Source organism: Meleagris gallopavo, chromosome 9, assembly GCF_905368555.1.
Source record: "Meleagris gallopavo chromosome 9, MGAL_WU_HG_1.1, whole genome shotgun sequence".
Lineage (NCBI taxonomy): Eukaryota > Metazoa > Chordata > Aves > Galliformes > Phasianidae > Meleagris > Meleagris gallopavo.
Genome location: NC_139412.1, coordinates 24,417 through 46,865, shown reverse-complemented (window position 1 = coordinate 46,865; position 22,449 = coordinate 24,417). Strand labels below are relative to the sequence as shown.

Genomic DNA, 22,449 nt, shown 5'->3' with positions numbered 1-22,449 from the left:
TTGTCTTTTGAACTACCTGGATCCTTCCTGGTTATTGTGAAAGCAAACATGGTAGTGGTGAGAAGTTTGAGCAAATCAAGATACAGATAAAGGTGATCTTCTTATCGTTTTCCTTCCCCTGTTTTGTTTTGTTTCCCCAAAAAAGTTGAAGTAATTTTGAATCAAATCACTGTCATGTTGTATCCTCCCCCTGAAAAGTGAAATGATGAGGTGTTGAAATAGATGAAGAAAATTGATTTAATAGAAAGATTGATGAGAAGTGGGACCTAACTAACACAAAGAAGTTTCTCCTCTGCTTTTTTCAAGTAAAATGGAGCATCCTTACTCTCATCCTTTTCCTACGCAGATTTAAACACAAGCAGAGCATTGTGTATGACTTAACAATTTGGGTATTCTTCCTGTAAATCAACGAGGAATATTGAGAGATAGCCTAGATGTGTTGTGACAGTTGTTTTGGACAAAAAGCTCTTCTGAGGCTCTCTTAAGAGAGAATTGGCAAAAAAAAAAAAAAAAAAAAGGCTAGAAACAAATTATCCAGTGGCTCTCAGTTTTATTAAATAAGCATGTTTTATATAGGTAAATTCAAAGTATAACATTTCATATGATTTAAACAGCTGTGCAAACCTTCTACGCAGAGCAGGGAGGCTACAGGTAATAGACTGTATTAATTTTGGATTCCTCTCAATTTTAGTATGTTTACAAACTTCAAAATACCAAAGACCAAAATCATAGAGACTATATAATAGATCTTCAGAGGCTAAGCAAACACTGGCATGAGAATAGTTTAAGTAACAGCAAACTTGTATTTTTTTCCTGTTTAAGTATTGCAAGGAACACCATTATTACGGCTCTGTCACACAGCCTGCTATGGGGTGCATCAAAGGGGCATTGATGCTGAATGCTGAACTGTAGCAGTAATAATGACAGATCCCACGATCTGGCTAATACGAGTCTGGTACCAATGTTTCATGTTAACTTTTGGCAAGCCAAGAAAAAGCAGTATTTCTGTGGGCCAAATGGGCACAGAAATGAAGCTCATACCTTCTTCTTAGCATGGAATTTTTAGAATGACTGCACTCAAAATGTGTTCCCTGAAATGTTCCTGACAGTAGCTTGGTGGATGTCACAGGTATGCATGCACACCACCGACCAACCAAGTTTTAAACAGGCTTATCAGCTCACATTTATTCTTTGCATGTTCTGGCTTTATCAGTAAGAATTCCAAAATGCCAAAATTCAGAGTTTGAGGCAAACTGGCATTAACAGTGTGTATGGAGAACCTACTTAAATAGAGACTTTGTTTTTTGTCGTTTTCTGAGGATTCTTTTGCTTGGCCTAAGCAACCATATGCCCACTTACTATTTTCAAGAGTTTAAATTTAAAAGATTTTTACAAAAAGCTAAACAGACTCATGCTAGTGAATGATATCCATGCAACTGCAATCTAGAGCATTTGCACACTTACTACAGTGTTTTATAAATACCACATATTGGCTTAACATCCATTTTTCACTCATTTTGTCATTGAGACTTACATTATATTTGGGTCAACCAAAATAACCCAAAGAGATTTATAAAATTTTACAACAATTAAACAGTAATGTTTAATTCTACAAATGAATAAAGCCCACTACTGTAGCTCAATAAGACAACAACAGGACTAACAGTAGTCAAATGTTCTATATGTACAACTTAATATATTACTAACATGTAGTTACTACAAAAACACAAAATTAGACTGACTTTCAATAAAGCATTTGAGTTTTGAATCAAGAATTTAACGTTATGCACTCTTAAGTGATAAATTATGTGAAAGTAATACAGCTGAAGACTAAAGATCAGTAATTCAGAATGCCTAGAGTAAGCACTGGCTCCACTAATGTATGCCGTTGTCTTGCAAGATTTCATCTTAGTACTTTATTTCTTTTTGCAGTTCCTCAGCTAGAATCTTTTGGATTTTATTAAAATACAGTTTCTAGAACTGCTTACTTACAGTTTTAAAAACATCTGAGTACCATGCTCTCAGAAAGAGCATTTATACAGTCTTATATTTACAATATAGACAGTTATGATCATGTGTTAATAAGATCAACTCTTCCATGTAAGAAGAAATCTAAGCTTTTGCGCTGAAGATTAATTCACGTGTCAGTGTTTTGAATTGGCTTGTAAACATATCTGAGAACAGATGCAGATATTGGAATTGTCACTTAACTAATGGATTAGGAAAGACTACATCACATATAAAAGTTTCATTTCCTCTAAGGTGGACTAAACAAGCACATCTGCAAATTATTTGCACAAGGCTACACTGCCCATTCAGAAACTCCACATAGGATGGATGCAAATAGCTTTTTATAAAAAGACAATTAGCTTTCAAAGTGCCTTACAGAAATGGTATGCATGTTAGCAGTACCATAGCTTTTCTGTTTATAATGATCCCTTTTTTTTTTATCAGTAAGACAACAGTTTGTGAACATGAAAACAACTAGACAAGTCCTACAAAAATGGCTATCTCCATAAATCACGCACGGCTTCATACAGTAACTTCTGCTCAGGCTTCCACACATTAAAATATCAAAAACACGCACCAAGCCCTCTTAAGATAGCTTACCTTTATAATGGGAGAAAAAGGGGACAAACGTGTTTTTACATACAAATATTTAATTCCATGCAAGATGGAAAAATGTGAGTGCAAAATAAACTTCATTTTAAGCCTAAATAAATTATAAATTAATGTGTTTAGAATAAAGCAGGGTCTACAGTAATTATATTGTTACTTTTTAAACACATGCAGATGAGTTAACAGCAACATTTTTACATAAGATTTAGTGCAAGGATGTATCTGCTCAATAGACTAAAGATAACCATGTAATGCTTTGAGGTGTACACACAGTATCTGTGCACATAATAAACCAGTTCTGACAAGTTGTCTTGCTCATCTATAAACTTTAAGTGCCCATTTTAAATAACAGAAAATCATAATTACTCATGGGCTACTTCTGTGTGACACATGGTGTCACAAACATTACGGTGAACATGTAATACTGAAGTTAACCTAGAGGTTTATGGGTTGTTAGTTTTTTTTTGTGTTTTTTTTTTTTTTTGTTTTTTTAAACAGTTTTTATACAATCAAGAAAAAGAGATACAATTTGTATCAACAAACAAAAGGTCATTTCTGGTTATTTGAGGCATTGCTCTCAGCTGCTTAATACCATGCAAGAGAATAAGAATTAATTGCAAATTAAAAATCTAAAATGTTGGTTAATAAGAAATGTTTTTGGATATTGGTCAAGAGTTAAATCTGTTCCCTCCAGCTACTGTAGGTATCCAAAGATTTACTTTCACTATTAACAGTGACAATAACCAACTAATTAAAACATAGTTATTTTTAAACACTGAGTGTAAGCACAAATCACCTTCAAGTTAACTCAAATATGTAATGACATGGTCATTATATTTGTTCCCTGTACCAACAGAAGAGTATTTGTCATGTGTGAAATGAAATGGTTATTGATTATCAGTACATTAACTGTCATCGCACCTATAATGGTTTTCTTTGTTGCTTTTGACTTGCAGGAATACATTTTGCCCACGATAAATAGCTTCACAATGTTGTGAATCAAACCATTTATACAGTAATGCAAATGTGGAAATGATGTTGTTTTGTTCCTTAGACAAACAGAGAGTGAGAAAGCAGCATGCAAGCCGTTATCAAAACACCAGAAACAACCCTGACTGCAGCCTCACATTCCGTGTGTTTCACAGTAAGAAACATTTAGGCAGTGTCACACCTTCTCATGAAGAAACAAAAGGCCATAAACTAGGCCTTCTCAGCTTTCATGAAAAAAACTACAGTAGAAGTCATTAAGTCCTAGCTCGAGACATATCGAGTTAGTAATGGTTCAAAATGTTGAAATATACAATGGAGTCAAAAAAGGGCGTTCAGTCAGTGCAGCTTAAAAAACAAGAAACGCCTCTTTTGGAGACATTTAGCTACAAAGGTTCCCACCCTGAGCAAAATACCAGTTGAGCAAACAATGCCACACAAAATCATCTTACTTGTTGAAACAGAAATTTTAGAAACGTTCATGAGGCAAATGCACACCTCTGCGTGGATCTGAAGAGCAAAACCAAGCAAGCTTTGCCACAAACCTGAACTGTAGCATCTCTTTTCAAGAAACAGCCACTCCTTTTATAGGCTGATCTTCTATGGCCATTTTGCATGTTAAATGCCATCTTTGCCCACAGAAGGGCTGTAGTTACTGATGAGTTTCTGCATTAACTTTCAGTTCCTGCTATTTGAGTCTGAGTAATCCAATTTATACTCAACTGACAATTTTCTTTCATCTTCTCTAATCATCTGGAGCAGCAGCTGCTTACTGCACAGCTGACAGGCAATTCTGAAGAAGGAAGCTACAGTTAAAACATATTTTAGTTTTAGCACGCCTACATATTCCTTAATGTTTTGGTCCTGATTTAATGAAGTATTTGGCTTCTGTTGGACTGAAGTAACTGTAATAAACTCATGGGGAACAGTTTTGAAATTTAAGAAATACCAACAATATTAACATCCAAAAACTGAAAAAGATTCAACATTTTACAAATTGAGTAATTTTTGTCAAGTTATTTTTCTTCAATACTTGAGGTACCAATAAGGCGGTGTCAAATGGCAAAGCTGAAACCCTAGAAATCATCTGGGATTGTATACAGCATGCTTTGAAAGGCCAATTAGGTATTTATAATCAAATTGAAAGTGTACATTAATACATGCAATATAACTGCTAATAATAATTTTGTATTAAAAGCTTTGAGACACTGAATGTGACATTGTAGTTCTTCATGAACTATCCATGCAGCAAGGTATGCATTTCCTGTAAAATACTGTTAAAAATCTCTATTTTTAAAATCTTAAAATTTACAATACAATCAACTCTTAAATAGTGCCTCAATACATATACAACAACTACTGTATACAGAAGTTTATCCTACCTTATTAGAAAATATTTACAATAGATTTGCCTACTTCCTTCTTTATATAATTTTTCTACCAGTTCCTATGTGCTGTATAGTTTCATTTATACAAAAGAGGTTATAACATTTCAACGCCCTGTTCTTAATTTGGCAACAATCATAGCTGCCAGCTGTTGTGCATCTGTCATGTGGGGATTCTTTTCCATCACAGAAAGGACAATGCCTGGTGGGAAGATATTGCAGAGATTCTTGTATGTTTGATACTGATGTTCTGGGATAATATGTGGTTCCTGTGGCTCACCACATATCCCAATCCATGGATTCCTCCACAGTTGCTCCATCTTCTCAGGCATGCTTCTTACCATTACAGGTTCGTAACATGGCTGCATGAGATTGTTACTCAGTGGATATGAATGATAAGTATAAGATTCTGTTGCACACGGTAATGGATCCCAACTAGCATGCTGTTCTCGACACAGAGGTGGTCTTCTCTGCCTTGTAGGATTACTTTCATAAAGCCGTGAGTCAGAAATGCTATCCATTCTTGTCATGACCAAGGCACGGCTTGATTGTGCAGTTGATGGATGAATATTTTGAGGCACAGGGTATTCTCCTGGACAACTGGACCGTGCTCCAACAACTGGATGCTGGGCATGCAGGCCTAAGTGGGAAACAGACTGTTTGCGAAGGGATTGTTTAGGCTCTTCAGTTCCAAAACTCTGAACTCTATTTAAGGCTTCATGGTAACCATGGGGAAAAGGCTGAAGACGATTTTGCGATGTCAGTCTGTGGATCTTCACATTATCTTCTGGACTGGCATCTGCTACACCCAGATACAAGTCATTGTAAGAGGAATAAGAATCATTACTTGTATGGCTTAAGCAATTGTCAGGACAGGGGCTTGAGTTTCTAGAATACATCCCCTGGTCCATATCAGCCCCATAATAATCTGTGTTATGCATACTACTTATGCTCAAGTTGGAGAAATCACTGAGTAAGGAATAATAGCCATGGTCCCCTAACGATTCGTATTTGGGATACTGGTCAGTGTAACTAACTGAGGTGCCATGGCTATTGGTGACTAATATTGGAGGATATTGCACACTGGACATATGTTCCAGTGAGGATTTCTGATGCGTGAACTGTGAGGAACCTGGCACTGGACTGCTTGCAGAACGAGTATTTAATGCACCAGCTGCATGGCTTTTTGGTGGAGGGAGCGTTGGTACACTTAATGCAGAAACCAGAGATGGGACAGAGTTGGCCTCGGACTTCCGGGCTACTGTTAACTTTTCCTCAGGCTCCACAGCTACTGATCTAATGCTTGGATCTGACTGACGCTTTGGGGCAATGCGTTTCACTTCAGAATTGATCTCTCCTTTGGAGCTGGAGGGCCCTGTGCCACATTTAGCCAAGGCTCCCTCACTCATTGTTTTCACAGCAGATAATTTGGCACTTATTCGAAGCTCATCCGCTACTGACCTTTGAGGCTGGTTTGCCCGTTCTGGGTGGTAATATTTACATTTGTGCCCATAGGTGCACTTTTTACCTGTAAGAAAAGTGATTTCAAGTTAAATAAACCAAAAATTGATACTACCACCTGCTACCTTTTTCTTCATACCTTTCACTTTTTCTTAATTGTAATGTTTCTGTATTATCATTGTTAAGAATAATTATATGTGCAGGCAGTCACAGACTGCTACTACCTATAACCAGGTATATCACTGCGTAAAGGGCAAGACAAATCACTTTTCTTCCTACCATTCATGAGTTCAATACTGACAACATACTCAATGCTCTATAAAACAAAACATTCCTAACACAGTTTGTGTAGTTATAAACCTCTTTTATTGAATACAAACCAGAAAAAAATAGCAAAAAGCTGTGATAGCCTTAATTTTTTGCTATATTATTTTTATTAATATGTGCGTGATGGATATAATAAAGGATATGGTGCTTCGATGGCTAGTAATGACAAAATGTTAATTAATTGCTCGCTTCACCTACCTTTGAATAGAGCACATCTATATGGCTTAAGCACTTACCATAGGGACACGGTTGTTTTTTATGTTCGGGAATAACTGGCCTTTTCCTTAAGAAATTTTCAAGGCTTGGACCATGGCGTCCTAGAGGATCATCAGGAGGCATAAATCTAATGGGAAAGAAACAAAATTTGAATTTCAGCTTTTACTGAGGGTTCAGAATTGGCAAATTCTCTTAATTTTTGAAGGAAAAAACATACTTATCATTCACAAAAGAATACATTAACAGCCGCTCTTCTATGAACTTCTTCCATTCTGGTTTTTCATTTTGAAGATCTCGATAGTTGTCATTTGATACAATTATGCCATCTGAGTCAAAAGCAAGCTTTACTATGAATCGATCATCGTAGCAAACTACTCTTCTTCCCTGAACTCTTCGAGATGGGGTAAAAACAAGAATTTTTTCTTTCTCCAATTTCCGTAAGATTTCTTGATCTGTAAAATAAGTTTACTTAAGCAACTTCTTTAAACATTTGTAAAGAAATACAGCCCTTGAAATACTAAACTTTTCCTCTTTTCTGAGAAATAATTTTGTTATTATGTGCATATATAATCCTCATTTAAAAGAACAACGAAAAAACCTAGAAGGAGAATGACATTTCTGAGCTTTCAAAGCACTAAGTAAATATCCTGTATTTAAGCTTCATAATCACTGTACTCCTCTGTAAATAACTATATTCAGGAACAGTTAGAAAAGGTACATGTCAAGAACTGAGCTTGTTTAGCTTGGAGAAGAGAAGGCTCCAGGGAAATCTCATTGTGGCCTTCCAATACTTGAAGGTAACGTATAAAAAGGAAGGGGAACAGCTGTTTACGAGGGTGGATGGTGATAGGACAAGGGGGAATGGTTTTAAACTGAGACAGAGGAGGTTTAGGTTGGATATGAGGAGGAAGTTTTTCACACAGAGGGTGGTGAGGCACTGGAACAGGTTGCCCAAGGAGGCTGTGGATGCCCCATCCCTGCAGGCATTCAAGGCCAGGCTGGATGTGGCTCTGGGCAGCCTGGTCTGCTGGTTGGTGACCTGCAAACAGCAGGGGGTTGGAACTACATGATCTTTGAGGTCCTTTTCAACCCAGGCCATTCTATGATTACTCAGTTATTACTGCCTTCTTGTTAGCTCGGAGTTAAAATGTAAGTACCGCAAATGGGGTCAAAATATATTCTGCTTCTTCAGTGTTCAAGATAGCATTAGTAAGAGTCCCTGGCGAGATACTACTTATTTTCTACTAGCCCAGCAACTAAGAATTATTCTCTGTCCACTTAACATTTGCTAAAATTGTATCTCCTCTCAAGAGCATTGACATGATCCAGTTATATTTCAAAAAAGATTTTTTTTTTTTTTTCAGATGCAAATACTTAACTGCTCCTCACCAGGGAAATTGTTTTGTTCTTAGTTGAGTGCAAGCAACACCATGGCCACAGCTTAGCATGTAGTTCTCATTAGAAAAATGACACAGTTCTGTCTTAATGTAACATATTTATTTACTTGAACCAAAAAGTCAAAGAAAATCTTGACCTGTTACCTGTAATTGGTGCATCTGGTCTAGACTGTTCTTTTCTCCATGCAGGTACAAACACAGTGATATCTTTATGTCCTTTTTCCAGAAACCAATCAACAGCTAGTTGAATTCCCCGACAGGAAAATCCTTCTTTGTTTCCATGGCTGAAGAAAAAAAAAAAAACCAACAAAGGAACAACAAAAAAACCAGAAAACTCAGAAACAGCAAACATAAAAGTTTTGACTTTGGGTTTTATTGTTGTTGTTTTTCCTTTTAAAGCTATCATGATGTAGGTAAATAAGGGAAATAGAATTTATAGAGACCAGGCAAATACAAAACTGTTATAGAATAATCCTAACGCAGAAGCGCAGTAGAAATGCTAAGTAATGGCATGAGGCAGTGATTGAGCACTGGTGGCCCAGGGGAGCTGAGGTGTATGCAATGTACCTGCGTGACCAGAAGGGATGGGGCCAGGATCCACCCCTTCCAGACTTCATTTTAGAGCTGGCAGTGGAGGTGAGGGTATCTCTCTGGAAGTCTCTGTGTACCTGAGGCTTTTTTTTTTTTTTTTTTTTTTTCTCTTCCCCCTCCTCTTTATTTCTGTGCTAACAGCTGTTGTGTTTAAGTGAATCTCCCTTGCTGTAGTCTGGAATTCTGCTGCTCTGCTGTCATTCTTGCACATCACATCACACTACAAAATGGTTTTTTCTACTTTTTCATTTTATTAGCTGATCTATTGAAAAATCTCGCCTTCTGCAAAAAATTGAGCTAATCTAAAATAGTGCTATAAAAAAGTTAGCAATAATAAAAATAAATGAACTAGTGATGCTGACTGTTATGAGGAACAGATGCTTTCAAAACATCTAGATTAAAAAATACTTTTTTTTTAGAGAGAAATGACTCTGTAAAAGTTCTTCAAGTTCCTTCTTCCCTTCTCTGACTACTCAAAAACTTGTTTTCTGCAACATACTTGAGTCTCTATAATTGTATAGAATTGAGAGTGTTTGAAGCAGCTGTATAATATCATTTCCATTTATAAAATGGCATTAAAAGTTTTTACAAAGAAAGAATAGATACTTGAAAGACACTAACTAGAATCTTAATTATGAATCTTATTCAGTCTACTTTACAGGTTGATTTGTTAAACATGAAACACAATTCTTCAAGTTTATTGTAGATCTTTTCAGAAAACAGTTAAGAGGTACCTGAATAATATACGAGGACTGTAATGAGAACTGTTGAGTCACAGCCTGAACCACTGATTGATCATCTGAGGCAAGGACTGAGTCAGCTGTGGGAGCACAGGTGAAGGCAGTTCAGCGGTGTGACAGCAAGGATTGGAGCCTGGTTGCACCTCTCCTGGACCCCATTTAAGGGCTGACTGCCACTGGGGAAGTATCTCTTTCTGGAGATCCATCCCTCCTGTTTGGAGCTTTCCACTGCAAGCCTAGATCCTTGGATATGGGTGAGCATTTCTTCTTTGATTGTCTTTTCCACCACAATAATCTAACTATACCACCCATAAAGTGCCCTCCTAACCATGCTACTTTTCCAACCGTACATTTGTTAACCGTAGAGAGGACATATATTAAACATTATGTTCTTAGTATTTATTCTACATATCTAAGATGTATAGATTGCATTATGGATTTCATATTTAGATTCAAGCTAACACTTTCTTTGAAAAAGAGTGTATATATTGTTTCTATATGGCGATATTGAGGAAGAAAAAATACTTAAGGGAAAAAAATAAGGTTGACTCTCTTACTGAAGAAAAACTAATAATCCACCCTTTGTCACACTTTAGTTAGCAATGTGAACTACTTATAAATTGCATTTGAAAAGAGCAGACTGGTAAGCCAACGTTATGCTCTTTGACGTACTTTTCTCAAAACGTTTTCATTCAAAACTGTTTACTTCCTCAAGACAGATGCAGTTTTTCATCAGCTATGACACAGCATTGGAGCTGCCCAGCTCAATATTCTCGCCAGGACTTCTATATTAATTTATTCAGATCATTCCGTTTGCTGCAAAAGGTGTTAACTCAATCAGATCAGTGATGCTGTATTGAGGAACAGTGTCCTTGCTTTCAAAGACTGGTTGAGCAGGCTCCTCAGGGAGTGTTCCAGAGTGCTATAAAAGCCACGTGACACTTCTTACCAGAAATAACCAAGAGAGCTAGCTAGCAGTGAGAAATACAGGAGAGGACTTTCCTATAGATGCCCCCACGTGTGGGAGCAGTCCAAGTAATTGGCTGTAATTAAGGAGACTCTTGTAGCTCTACGAAATGCTAGGAATGCCACCCACAGATCAAAGCAACTGGCATTTGTTTGTAGCAGTATCCAGTTGCCATACCATCCAGATACAAGCTGTCAGTTCTGTGTAGCATCCCCCAAAAATGTTCAAGAAAAATTCTACACTGAAAATGGAAGTGTTCTTACATAGGCACCATTAACTATGTTTTTTACCTTAAGGGCTACAATTTGCATCATCAATGCACCTTTTTTGAAGGCGAAAACTTTGTTATTCTTTCACTTTTCTGGTATTCTCAGCCTATACAAGAATGCTGAATTATTAAGAGATTAGCATTTTACTGAAGAGGTCTCTAGTATTATTTTATGAATTATAACTCAAAATTATATTTATTGGAGAAAAACATCACAGATTACTGGACTAGAGCGGAATGCATGTTCTTCTTGGGCTCAAAACATTGGAGAAAGTAACACTGAAACAGATTAAAGCAGTCAGGGATCTAATACCAGAAGTATAACTAAGGCTTACGGAAAACCAGCATATTCCAAATCCTTGCAACTTAAATTATTAATGCAAAAGCATCGCTAAAGTGATTTTCTGTACCCTTTTCGGATTTCACAGAATATAATATTCTTTTATATTTTCAAATGTATACACAATTTATTTCATAAACACAGTATTCACAGGTATGCAGTAATAAGAGTATACAATTTTTGCCAGCTGCTGTCACACAGGGCTCAGGAGTTATTCAGGCAGTACAGAGACTGAAAATATAACAAACAGTAAAAAAAAAATAAATAAATAAAATCAATACTGGTGATGTTGGTTTACAGAAATATCTTTTTGGTTTGTGGTGTAGCTTAGTGCTAATAGGCAGGCAAGTACCGCAGTTGTTCTCCCACTCACCCTACTAAGAGGTGGGAGAAAATGAGATGGAGGAAAAAAATAAATCCTAGCAGGTCTGAGACAGGAGTTCAATGAAATAAAAGCAAAGGTGGCACAGAAGCAAACGCTTCTTATTTCTACTTCTCATCAGCATGCAAAGTTCTTCCACTTATTGGGAAGTGGTTGCTTGGGAAGACAAATGTGTACGTAATGAGAATCAGAATCATAGAATGGTTTATTTTGGAAGGGACCTTTAAAGATCATCTAATCTAACTGTGCTGCCATGAACAGGGATTATATATCATTATATATCAGGCTGCATAGAAGCCCATCCAGCCTTACCTTGAATACTTTCAGGAATGGGCCATCTGGGCAGCCTGTGCCAGTTTTTCACTGACCTCACAGTGTAGAATTTCTTCTTAATGCCTAATCTAAATCTACTCTCTTTCAGTATAAAACCATTAACCCTTGTCCTATCACTACATATACTTGTAAAAAAAAAAAAAAAAAAAAAAAAAGTCTGTCTTTCTTATAAACCCACTTTATGCATTGAAAGATTGTCTTGGAGCCTTCTCCAAATTAAACAACTCTGGCTCTCTGTCTTTCTTTGTAGAACAGGTGTTTCAGGCCTGCCACTTTGTGGCCCTCCTCTAGAACCACTTTAAAGTCCACATTTTTCTTGTGCTGGGGAACTCAGAGCTGAATGCAGTACTCTAGGTGGGCTTTCGCAAGGGAGAATCACCTCCCTTGACCTACTGGACACGCTGCTTTTTATGCAGCCCACGATACAGTTGGCTTTCTCCTCCTTCCCCAGAGCTTTTATTGCTGAGCATGATGTCATAGTCTGGAATATCTGCTTGGTCTATTTATGTCAGCTGTAACAGTAATGTCCCTTCCCCACCTTTTGCCCACCCTCAGGCTACTGGCCAAGGGAGGTGGGGTTTGGAGAGATGGCATTGATGCTGTGCCAGCACTGCTCTGCAACAATCAAAATACTGGTGCAATAGCAATGCTGCAAATCACAACATGGTTTGGGCTGCTGTGGGGAAAGTTAACTCCATCCCTTATAAGATCCAGTACAGATCCATGTTAACCTCAGCTTGAGTAGTGTAGACTCAAGTAGCCTTGTGCTTACGCGCATCTGAATTCACAAGTACCACAGCTGTGTGAGTCAGCAGGTTAAGCTCATGCATAGCCCTGTACTGACATTGCTAAATTGCTTTGACTTCTGAATAGGCTTGATCAGCAGTAGTTCAACTTTTCTGAAGTCCAGCGCACACCATCGGCATATATTAATGTCATTTAAAACTATTTTTAACTCCCCTGTTCGATTGCCTCTGGACATTATTATTTTTCAATATTGCTTTAGGACTTAAATAAAACAAAACACAGCATAGTACAGTTAAATTCCCCAGCACCAATACAGATTTTTCAATATTTTTTGTCATTTTCTTCTTTTCACATGTTGCAAGAGGGAGACCCACCTCATAGCCACATTGCTTCCATCAATGACAATTGGCCTCAAGTTATCACTGTTATCCACAACTTCATCTTCAAGTGACAATTCAGGGCTTGTTATTTCCTTTGGGCAAGGACCTCTTGGCACCAGAGTATTAGTGGTACTACTGCTGTTCTGTCCCTCTGATTCACTTTTGTTACCAAGTCTCACAAGTTCTGCCAGAACATCATTGATGAGCGCATCTGCTCCCAGTTTATTCAGTACAGCCTGGATCTGATCTCCTGCATACCCAAGCTTTAAAGCAAAATCCATTTTGGCTTGGTATTCCTTGTCCAAATTTGTTTTGCATTCCTCTAGTTTCAAGTCTTGCGTGATACTGCTCTGTGAAAAACTTGGGCGATCCAAGCACGGGGAGCGACAGAGTGGCCGATGTGGTTTAGTGGAAACCTCTTTTTCTCTCCATGGAATACTGCTGCAGCTGCTTTGGAAGTACGGTTGCTCAGGTTCACTTTCTGAGCTTGTCCATTCCTCAGATTCAGCACTGCATTCCCCAGCATCTTGTTCCACATTTCTGTCTTCTCTGGAGTGCCTCTTCTCCATTTTCAGTTTCCCTACCATAGACCAGGCCGTCATCACGTTCAGCTTCCAGTCAGAGAGCTCAGAACTTTTCCTTCATTTCCAAAGTCACCTGAGTTTCATACTCAATTGCATTGTGTTTGCTAGTTACACAAAGTTTACACAAGACTGGAGCTAATTTGCCTTGCTTATTATGTTCTGGCATAAACAACACCAACATGAAGATCCTTTAAAAAAAAAAACAAAAAAACAACAACAACAAAAAACAACTTTTGTAAAATTTTGCAAAATACTTGACTACAGTAATTTTGTTTACAAGTAAATAGAGTTCTCTAGTCACTTCAATTTCCATGTTAAGGTTGATAATGATAAAGCAAGCAACTCTGTTGAATCTTTAGTCACAAATTAAATTATTTTTCCCTTCCACAATATCTCCACACGTAAAATTTACTTCCCATGCTATACACGTACAGCTGTAATTAATAGATCTTACTAATATTTTAGATGGGATTTAAAAAATAAAAAAGTGACCCAAAACTTTCACTAGAAAGCTGTTTTTTGTAGCCTTCTACAGCATGAACAGCCTGTCTGCTTCAGCAACACAGTGTGGAGTTCCTGTATGTACAAAATCTAATACAAACCGTTTTAGTCTGTTTCAGAAACGTTTTACTACCAGAGTTGATAAGCAAAACCTCCTTAAGTTTAGTGCAAACTGGCAGCTAGACATGGAAAAAAAAAAAAGGTCAATACAAACATGCAGAAAGGTTCTATGCAATGATCATTTTGTGCTTTTCGTTTACTGTGTCTACTGCACTGAAATTTCTAAAATCAAGGATGGATTCTGCTGCATTTTCTCAGAAAGTCAGGATACACGCAGTTTCTGTCTTATACCAGAAGTGTTCAAGGAATCCTATTGAGAGGTCTGACAAAGTAAACATCAAGGTGACCTATGAAAGGATGAAATGGAGCCTGGAAAAACAGTTTTTAAAAGCAATAGCAGTGCATGTTTTAGAGAAAATTGTCATTTTGGACCTTTAGATAAATATGGATAACTAAATAAAATTCATTGAGAAATATGGAGAATAGAAGGAATTAGTAAGTCAGCATTTAAGGCAGAACAGTAGTTCAACTACTTGACAGGAGAGTTGACAAGCTAACCAAATTAACAAGAGGCCTACTTTCAGAAAGTTTCAAGTCCTGCTTTCCTTTATAAAACGGCAGACTGAGAATGTAGCATTCAACAAGAATGACAAAAACCAATGTAATTGTCATGATGAAGCTACTTATTTCAAATCAAATTTTGCTTTTGTTAAAGTCACCTCCTTTAGATGTAGCTACAGACAAAAACAAGAGTGAAAGAGATAAAAAGGCAAACATATCTAATTCTCAAAGAGAACCAACCGTTTTAAAGTTATCTGTATGAGGAACACGATCCTGGATTTAAACAGCAATCACAACAGAAGCCCTAGTACTGGCAGCAGTTCTCAAATATACTTTTGCTTGTTACCTTTGTGTTCTGAAGAATGCTGCAGATTGATGTAAGCTCTGGATGTATGAAAAGCTCTCTTGCAAGACTGCTATGAGAATTTTTGTGACACAAAATAGGCATGACTTTGGCACCAGAATGAAGATGGCCAAATATGTCCTTTTCTAATTGGCTCCCTCACACACCTCACTTGTGCAATCACTTAGTGTAACAAGTAATAAATTCACATCTCTTTCAAGCATCTTTATCATTTCCTCCCAGGTCTCTTCTACTACTTCAGGCTACAGGAAAGAATTAAAAGTTGACAAAGTTTTTCTCAAAAAATCAACTAAATATTTGGACTGATTATATATGGAGCTTTATCAAATAGGCTGTATTCCAGCATGTGTGGGAACTGTTGAGTCATGGCCTGAACCACTGATCACCTGAGGCAAGGACTGAGTCAGCTGTGGGAGCACAGGTGAAGGCAGTTCAGCGGTGTGACAGCAAGGACTGGAGCCTGGCTGCACCTCTCCTGGACCCCATTTAAGGGCTGACTGCCATTAGGGAAGAATCTCTTTCTGGGGATTCCTTCATTTGGAGTTTCTACTGCAAGCCTAGGATATGGGTGAGCATTTCATTTATTTTTGATTGTCTCTTTCCACCACAATTATCTTTCTAAACATAAACCTGTAAAATACCACCCTAACCACACCACTCTTCTAACTGTACATTTGTTAATTGTAGAAAGTGTTTTTAAAATCTTATTTTTAGCTTCCCAAGAAACCACAATGGCTCTTAGTTACTGCCAAACTAGAAAACAATAGGAGAAATAGTTAATGTGCACTGAGGGGGGTTACTCCACTGTGCAACACTGCTAAATCCAGGGTCTGGAAGTAATTATTGGACTTTCTTGAGGGGGAAGGGAAAGGTGCATCTAGTATAGCTGGAGGGCACCTCTAACGCTGTGGTTGTTGTACTTTAACTAAAAGTTTCACCCAATAATAAAACAATCTTTCAGAAATCTGAAAACAAAGGTTATCCAGTTTCTAAAGTTCTCAATATATTGACTGGACCCTTATGTGCAAGCTATGCTACCCACCAAGTGGGAGGATAAACTTAGCATGTAGGACTTATGCTTTCTGATACACAACCACTTCAGAAGCTACTAAACAAAGAGTTAGAAGCAGAAAAAGACATCCCATTGAGTTAGCATTGAGCATTATCTTTATAGAAATAAATAAGAATGCTTTTAATGGTGTCTTTTAACTGGAGGTTTTCAGGTCTGTTGCTATTGTAAAAACAACATCAAGTCACTAATTCATCTGCTTTAAGCAGCACGTTGGATTAGATGAATAGATTCCAATCTAATTTCTTCTTTGATCTCAGATTCTTTCATTGCTGTGGTGATGGCAGTGTTCATCTCCAAGAAAAATAAATTTTTGCTTTCAAAAATGAAATAGTAAATCCCTATGCTATAGCATATATTTCACTCTTTAAAGATAGATGACCTACATATGGGCGAAAGTATCCATTGGAAAAGACTTTGCAAAGAACCTTAAAAAAGGAGGGAGGAGGGGAGAACTAGGGTTAGGGTTTCACGTGGTTCATGGTTTAGAAACTCTAAGAAAATAATTTCTATATGACTTGGCTGTGACTGTGGGCTCTTTAAAGGAATAAATACATTAAATTTCTTGTTGATGCTCTTACTAAAAAATAACTGAAGTTTAAACTTTATGCCATAACGTAAGGTTGATATTCTGACCCTGTTATTAGCACTCCATGTCTTTGTTTTTCTGTACTGAGGACTCCACATCTGAATGTAGTATTCCAGGTGAGGCCTCACCAGTGCAGAGTAGAGGAGCAGGATCATCTGTGTCGACCTGCCAACCATGCTTCTTTTTATGCAGCTCAGGATATGGTTGGCTTTCTGGGCTGTGACTGTACACTGCTGATTGATGTCCAGCTTATCATCCACCACAACCCCCAAGTCCTTTTTGGCAAGGCTGTGCTAAATTTTTTTGACCCCCAGCTTGTTTTAATAGTGGGGGTTGCCATGACCAAGGTGCAAGACTTTGTACCTGGCTTTGTTGAACCTCATGAGGTTCTCCTGTGCTCACTGTTCAGCCTGTCTAGGTCTCTCTGAATGGCATCCCATCCCTCAGGCACATCAACCACATCAGGCATGGTGTTATCCAGAAACTTTGTGCAACTCAATACCACTGTCGATGTCATTGATGAAGACATAAGAGTATCAGCTCCCGCACAACCCCCTGAGGGATGCCACTCATCACTGATCTCCATCTGGACATTAAGCCATTGATCATTATATCCTCATAAAATTCTAAAGGAGTCACAGAACAAACAATGTAAAGACTAGATTTTCTTTTGACATGATGATTCAACCTAGTATGCTAGCAAACAAAGTCAAAAGTAAGTCATTTAAGAAAATTAAATACAGGTGTAGTGTAGCAGGAATGCTAAGTCATGGCCTGAAGCAGTGATTGAGCACCTGGTGGGAAGGTAGGGCCAGCACAGGGGAGCTGAGGTACAAGCAATGCATGAGTGATGGAAGGGATGGAGCCAGGATCCACCCCTGCACAGACCTCATTTAAGGGTTGGCAGTGGAGGTGAGGGAATCTCTCTGGAGATCCCTATATATCTGATACCTTCCAAAGGTAAGCAATTTTTTTTCCCTTTAATTCTGCATTCATAGTTGCTGCATTTGGGCTTGTCCTCATTTGCTGCAGCCTAAGAAAGAACTTTGCCACCCCACTATTACTACTGTACCTTCCATCACATCATAGTGTTACAAGCAGCTACCCTTAAAACAAAAATACATTTAGCTGAAGACTTCAAATATAGAAAGAATATATGTATTTGAGTGGAGACTGATAGCAAATGAAGTTTTTGTTATGACCAATCTCATGAACAAACTGCTCATCTCAGAACAATAAAGCTAAATCTTAAGAGATCCTATGTTGCTTAGCTCCACACTTTCCCGTTTCTTCCCTAAATCTGAAATATATCAAACCATACTAAGTGTCATGGTGTCAGAAATTGTAGATTTATAAGGGTGGTTTTTCTTATTTCTAGACAAATCTCCCGCATTATCATAACATCAAATATAGCCTATCAAACAAAAAAACAACCAAACAAACTAAACACAGTAGCAGGTGTGAAGTATTATATTCAAATATACTTCTCATTTGTAATGCCTGGAAAAATAGTATTTTAAGCTAAACTTGCAAAAAAAAAAAGCATACAACATACAGACACATGCATTCTCGTCCTGTCATGTATATATGGCTCTTCAAAGTCCTTTATGTCTAGCAGCTTCCATAATCAAAAGTGGTGAGTAGTCTCAGCGTTGTTTGTGAGCTTGAGGTATCAGCCTTTCAATTTTTTTTTTATAATATGAGAATGGATGAATCAATATATTAAACCATTTATAATCTTGCAACACCCAGAAACTTTTCCTGAGTTTATAAGTTATTTTTCTTCACTTTTCCAAGCCTTCTATGACTGAACTTCCATCCTGCTGCCTTCCTTATTCCAAAGAGCTCCAGTGCTTTTGCTCTTGAAGTAAACAGTAATAGAGTGCAAGTGATGGAAGCAATTTGTTTTATGACTACTACTCACAGATCTATAGTACAACTATAAATGTTTAACAAAATGACAGCTCAGTTGGCTAGGAAAGTCAGAAGTAATAGATGTCTACAGTGGAATAATTTGCATTGGAAAAAAGCATCCTAAAAGATCAAGGCACAGAAAGCCAAAAGTTATTCACTGCAGTTGACAGTAAGGTTTGACTCTTACTAGTTCATCTGCATATAAGGTGTCATTGTATTCATTCATCCTCTTTTTGTTCTATCTTTTGTTTCTAATCTTTTTCATTAGTGACTTCAGTTGCTGCTAGTTTTTTTGTTTTTTTTTTTTTAATTTAAAATACATTTTAAAGAGGTTTTTAAAATGAAATTGACTCAGGAAGTTTTACAGAGGGCTTCTATTAAAACTCAGTAAGCACCATTTTAGAAGACTGAACACAGGTCCAGAAAACATCAGCAGTTACAGAATCAACATACAGAAAATATGACAGTGAAAAAGAAATAACATGTTCCAACAGCAATTCAATTGTTCTGTTTGAAAATTACCTCCACATCCATACTAACGTAGTTTTCCAGCTAGACTCAAAGATTATTTTGCAACACTTGTAAAATTTACCTTTCAACTCTACATAGTGCCATTTATAGTATGTGGCAATTAAAAGATGTATTTCTATAATTAAAGGTACTTCCTGTACAAAAGCAACAACTTCAGACATCCACTTCAATGAACACATTAAGCATACAAAATCAGATGGATCTGGCATGCTAATGCTGCATATTCCCAGGCACACAGAACTACCTGCAGATATGCTGAACATACATTCACGAACAAGCAGAATTTTCATTTTCTTTCTATTCTTCCTTTCCATTCATGACAGTACATATCACTAAAACACACTAGAAGATTGAAAAACAAAGAAGATAATGCATGTATTAAACAAGCAGAATTAATTTAGATCTACATTCATCAACTTAAGAGCACACGATATAGCTTTTGCATTCCATTTTATTATTTAGTGACTTGGGAAAGAATTACACAAGTCTTGTGAAATACACTAAGGGTTTAAGCGATAATTAGAAACAAACTATGCAAAATAACGTTTTCAAATGAACCGATTAGAAATACAACTGTAAACGTCCTCTATATTGTAGTAAATGATCAGTTTCTAATTCACATTTGCAGTATAAAGCAAAATGGAAGGATGTGAGTAGTGATCATCAGGTACCCTCTGCAAAAGTAATTTCCTTATTTAAGCACGATGCTTCTATTCATACAAATTTCTTGCTGCCCTTCATGTTCAGAGACAGAACACCTTCTTAAACAGCATGCTACCGCAGCCTTCACAATCCCTGCTTTGCTCTTATTAAATGAAGCCAGGCAAATTCCCCGATTCTGCACCCAGCTGGCGAACGGTGGCAGAAAAGGCCTAGACAAGAGACCCCCGATCCAAACCCCCGCGGGGATAACCACGTCAGCTCCCCACACGGCCCCGCGCCGGTCTACTCCGCAAAACACTCGCGGAGCGGTTCGGACCACGCAGAATTCGGCAGTGCCGTCGGGAAGAGGAGGCAGTAGGCCAAGCGGCCGCCCGGAGCCCACAGCACAGCGGCGCACGCCAAGGCAGCGGCTCGCCCGGCTCGGGCCGGGCGTGCGGGCGGCGGAAGGCCGCGCCTCAACCGCGGCCCAGCCCGGAGACCGCCGGCGGGCAGCAGGGGGCGCCCCGCCGTTCTCTCGCGACAAGCAGCGCCCCTGTGCCGCGCCGGGAAAGGGCGTCCGCCACCGCCAGGGCGCCGCCGCTCCTCCGGCCGCCCCACGGCTTCCCTCGCCACCCCTTTCCTCAGCCGGGGCCTCACCCGCTGTTGTCGCTGCAGACGCCGCCCGTGGCTCCTTGCGGAATCTGGCGGCGGAAAGGCGAGGGACGGCGGGGCTCGGCGCGGCCGCGGCACGGGCCCCACGCCGACCGCTCCCGCCGCATGGAGGGGGAAGGACAGACTGGAGAGGGAAGAGGGTTGGAGGGAGGGGGCGGCAAAGCCCGGGCGGGACGGGATGGAGAAAGACGGGGGAAGGTGCGGGAGTAGGGTTCAGCGCCGGCGGGAGCGCGGAGGCCGCTGCCTCCGCCTCATCTCTGCCGGGCCAACGCCGCTGCCCGGGCGCTGTCGCTTAGCAACCACGCCCAGCCCCCGCCGCTGCAGGCGCCCGACTCCTCGCGGCGCCCGCGCGCTCCCGGAGGCAGCGCACGCGCCGCCCGCCCGCAGGAACGCGCTCCGGCCCGGCGCAAAGGCGGTGCAGGCGCCTATCCCGCCCCACACGGCGGGGCGAGCGGCGGGCGCGGGCGGCCGCAGTTACGCGCGGCGCTACCTGGCGTGCTCCGGTGCTTCTCGGGCTCGTTTCGGCAAAGAAGGCCGCCATTAAGTTATTCTCTTGCTCGTAACCAACGTCGTACAGCTCAAGAGTCCCTTGGAAATAAGTCCTCGAGTGGTTGATGTTCTCGAGTTACATAAAAGAATGGGGAAAAGGCTATCTGGTGCCTTTATTGAAATCAGTGTGGTTGGGGGAAGGATGACATGCAGTAGTAGAGGCATTTTCCCAGTTTTTCAGATTAATGGGATGGAAGATGAAATAAAAGACGTGACTGAATACTGGGGTGCATTACTAAGAGTGTGGCCAGCAGATCAAGGGAAGTGATCCTCCCCCTCTACTCTGCTGTGGTGAGGTTGCGTTTAGACTGTTGTGTCCAGTTCTGGGCTCCCTGGTTCAAAAAAGACAGGGATCTCCTAGAAGTCCAGCAGACGGCCACAAAGATGGTGAAGGGCCTGAAGCATCTCCCGTGTGAGGAAAGGCTGAGTAACCTGGATCTGTTCAGCCTGGGGAAAAGAAGACAGAGGGGGGATCTGATATATGTTTATAAATACTGAAGGGAGATTGGAGGCAAATGGATGAGGCCAGTCTCTTCTTGATGGAGCGTAGCGTTAGGACAAGGACTAATGGCCTAAAACTTGAACATTGGAAGTTCTGTACTCACACATGGAAGAACTTCTTTAGGAGAGGGGTGACGGAGCACTGGAACAGGTTGCCCAGGGAGATTGTGGAGTCTCCTTCAATGGAGATACTCAAGACCCAGCTGGATGCCTACTTGAGCCACGTGTTGTAGAATACCTGCTTTAGCAGGGGAGTTGGACTCTGACCTCTTGAGGTTCCTTCCAATCCCTGCAACTCTGTGATTCTGCGAAATTTAGGTATACTTAGGCTCACCTTTGAAATGTGCCGAGTACCATAACGCAGGAGTGTGAACTGCCAGATCTAAGCTATTGATGGATATTCTCACAGCATACTTTGAAGGATTAACCAGAGAAATCACCGATGCTTCAAGAGCTGATAAAATTATCTTAAGATCTCAGAGCTGGCATACTGTTTGCATCTGTCAGCGTTGCTTGTGACTGCCTCTGGCTTCCTAAATCATCTTGAAAACACCATTTCACTGCTGAATCACGGCCTGAACCTCTGATTAATCACCTGAATCAAGCACTGAGTCAGCCACAGGAGCACAGGTGAAGGCAATTCAGCCACGCTGCTGGAAAGGGTGAAGCCTGGCTGCACATCTCTGAGAACCCCATTTAAAACCTGACCACCAGTGGGGAAGGATCTCTTCTGGAGGTCCACTCCACTGGAGATTTTCACGTGAGCCCAGGA

The 22,449-nt window shown here is 39.6% G+C and overlaps 1 protein-coding gene across 2 annotated transcripts; it reads right to left on the bottom strand.

The window, feature by feature from the left end:
- Nucleotides 1-530: 530 nt before the first annotated feature.
- ZC3H12B (zinc finger CCCH-type containing 12B) lies at nucleotides 531-20,750 on the bottom strand. Of its 2 annotated transcripts, none has more exons than XM_085230362.1 (6): nucleotides 20,613-20,750; nucleotides 13,135-13,912; nucleotides 8,537-8,676; nucleotides 7,213-7,447; nucleotides 7,016-7,122; nucleotides 531-6,519 (listed from the first exon to the last, which is right to left on the bottom strand). In XM_085230362.1, exons 2-6 carry the CDS (start codon nucleotides 13,740-13,742, stop codon nucleotides 5,099-5,101), a joined length of 2,511 nt encoding a protein of 836 aa, XP_085086488.1. In that variant the 5' UTR covers nucleotides 13,743-13,912; nucleotides 20,613-20,750; the 3' UTR covers nucleotides 531-5,098. The 2 variants fall into 2 exon arrangements, with proteins under 2 accessions (XP_085086488.1, XP_085086489.1); XM_085230363.1 differs by lacking the exon at nucleotides 20,613-20,750 and adding an exon at nucleotides 19,558-20,353.
- Nucleotides 20,751-22,449: the final 1,699 nt, after the last annotated feature.

What these genes read in the sequence shown, in the direction of transcription:
- ZC3H12B (XM_085230362.1), bottom strand. Translation starts at nt 13,742, where the DNA reads ATGACGGCCTGGTCTATGGTAGGGAAACTGAAAATGGAGAAGAGGCAC. An exon ending in GGAAGCAATGTGGCTATGAG is followed by an intron (nt 8,677 to 13,134) that starts GTGGGTCTCCCT and finishes TTTTTTCTTCAG; the next exon opens with CCATGGAAACAAAGAAGGAT. An exon ending in AAAACAACCGTGTCCCTATG is followed by an intron (nt 6,520 to 7,015) that starts GTAAGTGCTTAA and finishes CTTTTCTTACAG; the next exon opens with GTAAAAAGTGCACCTATGGG.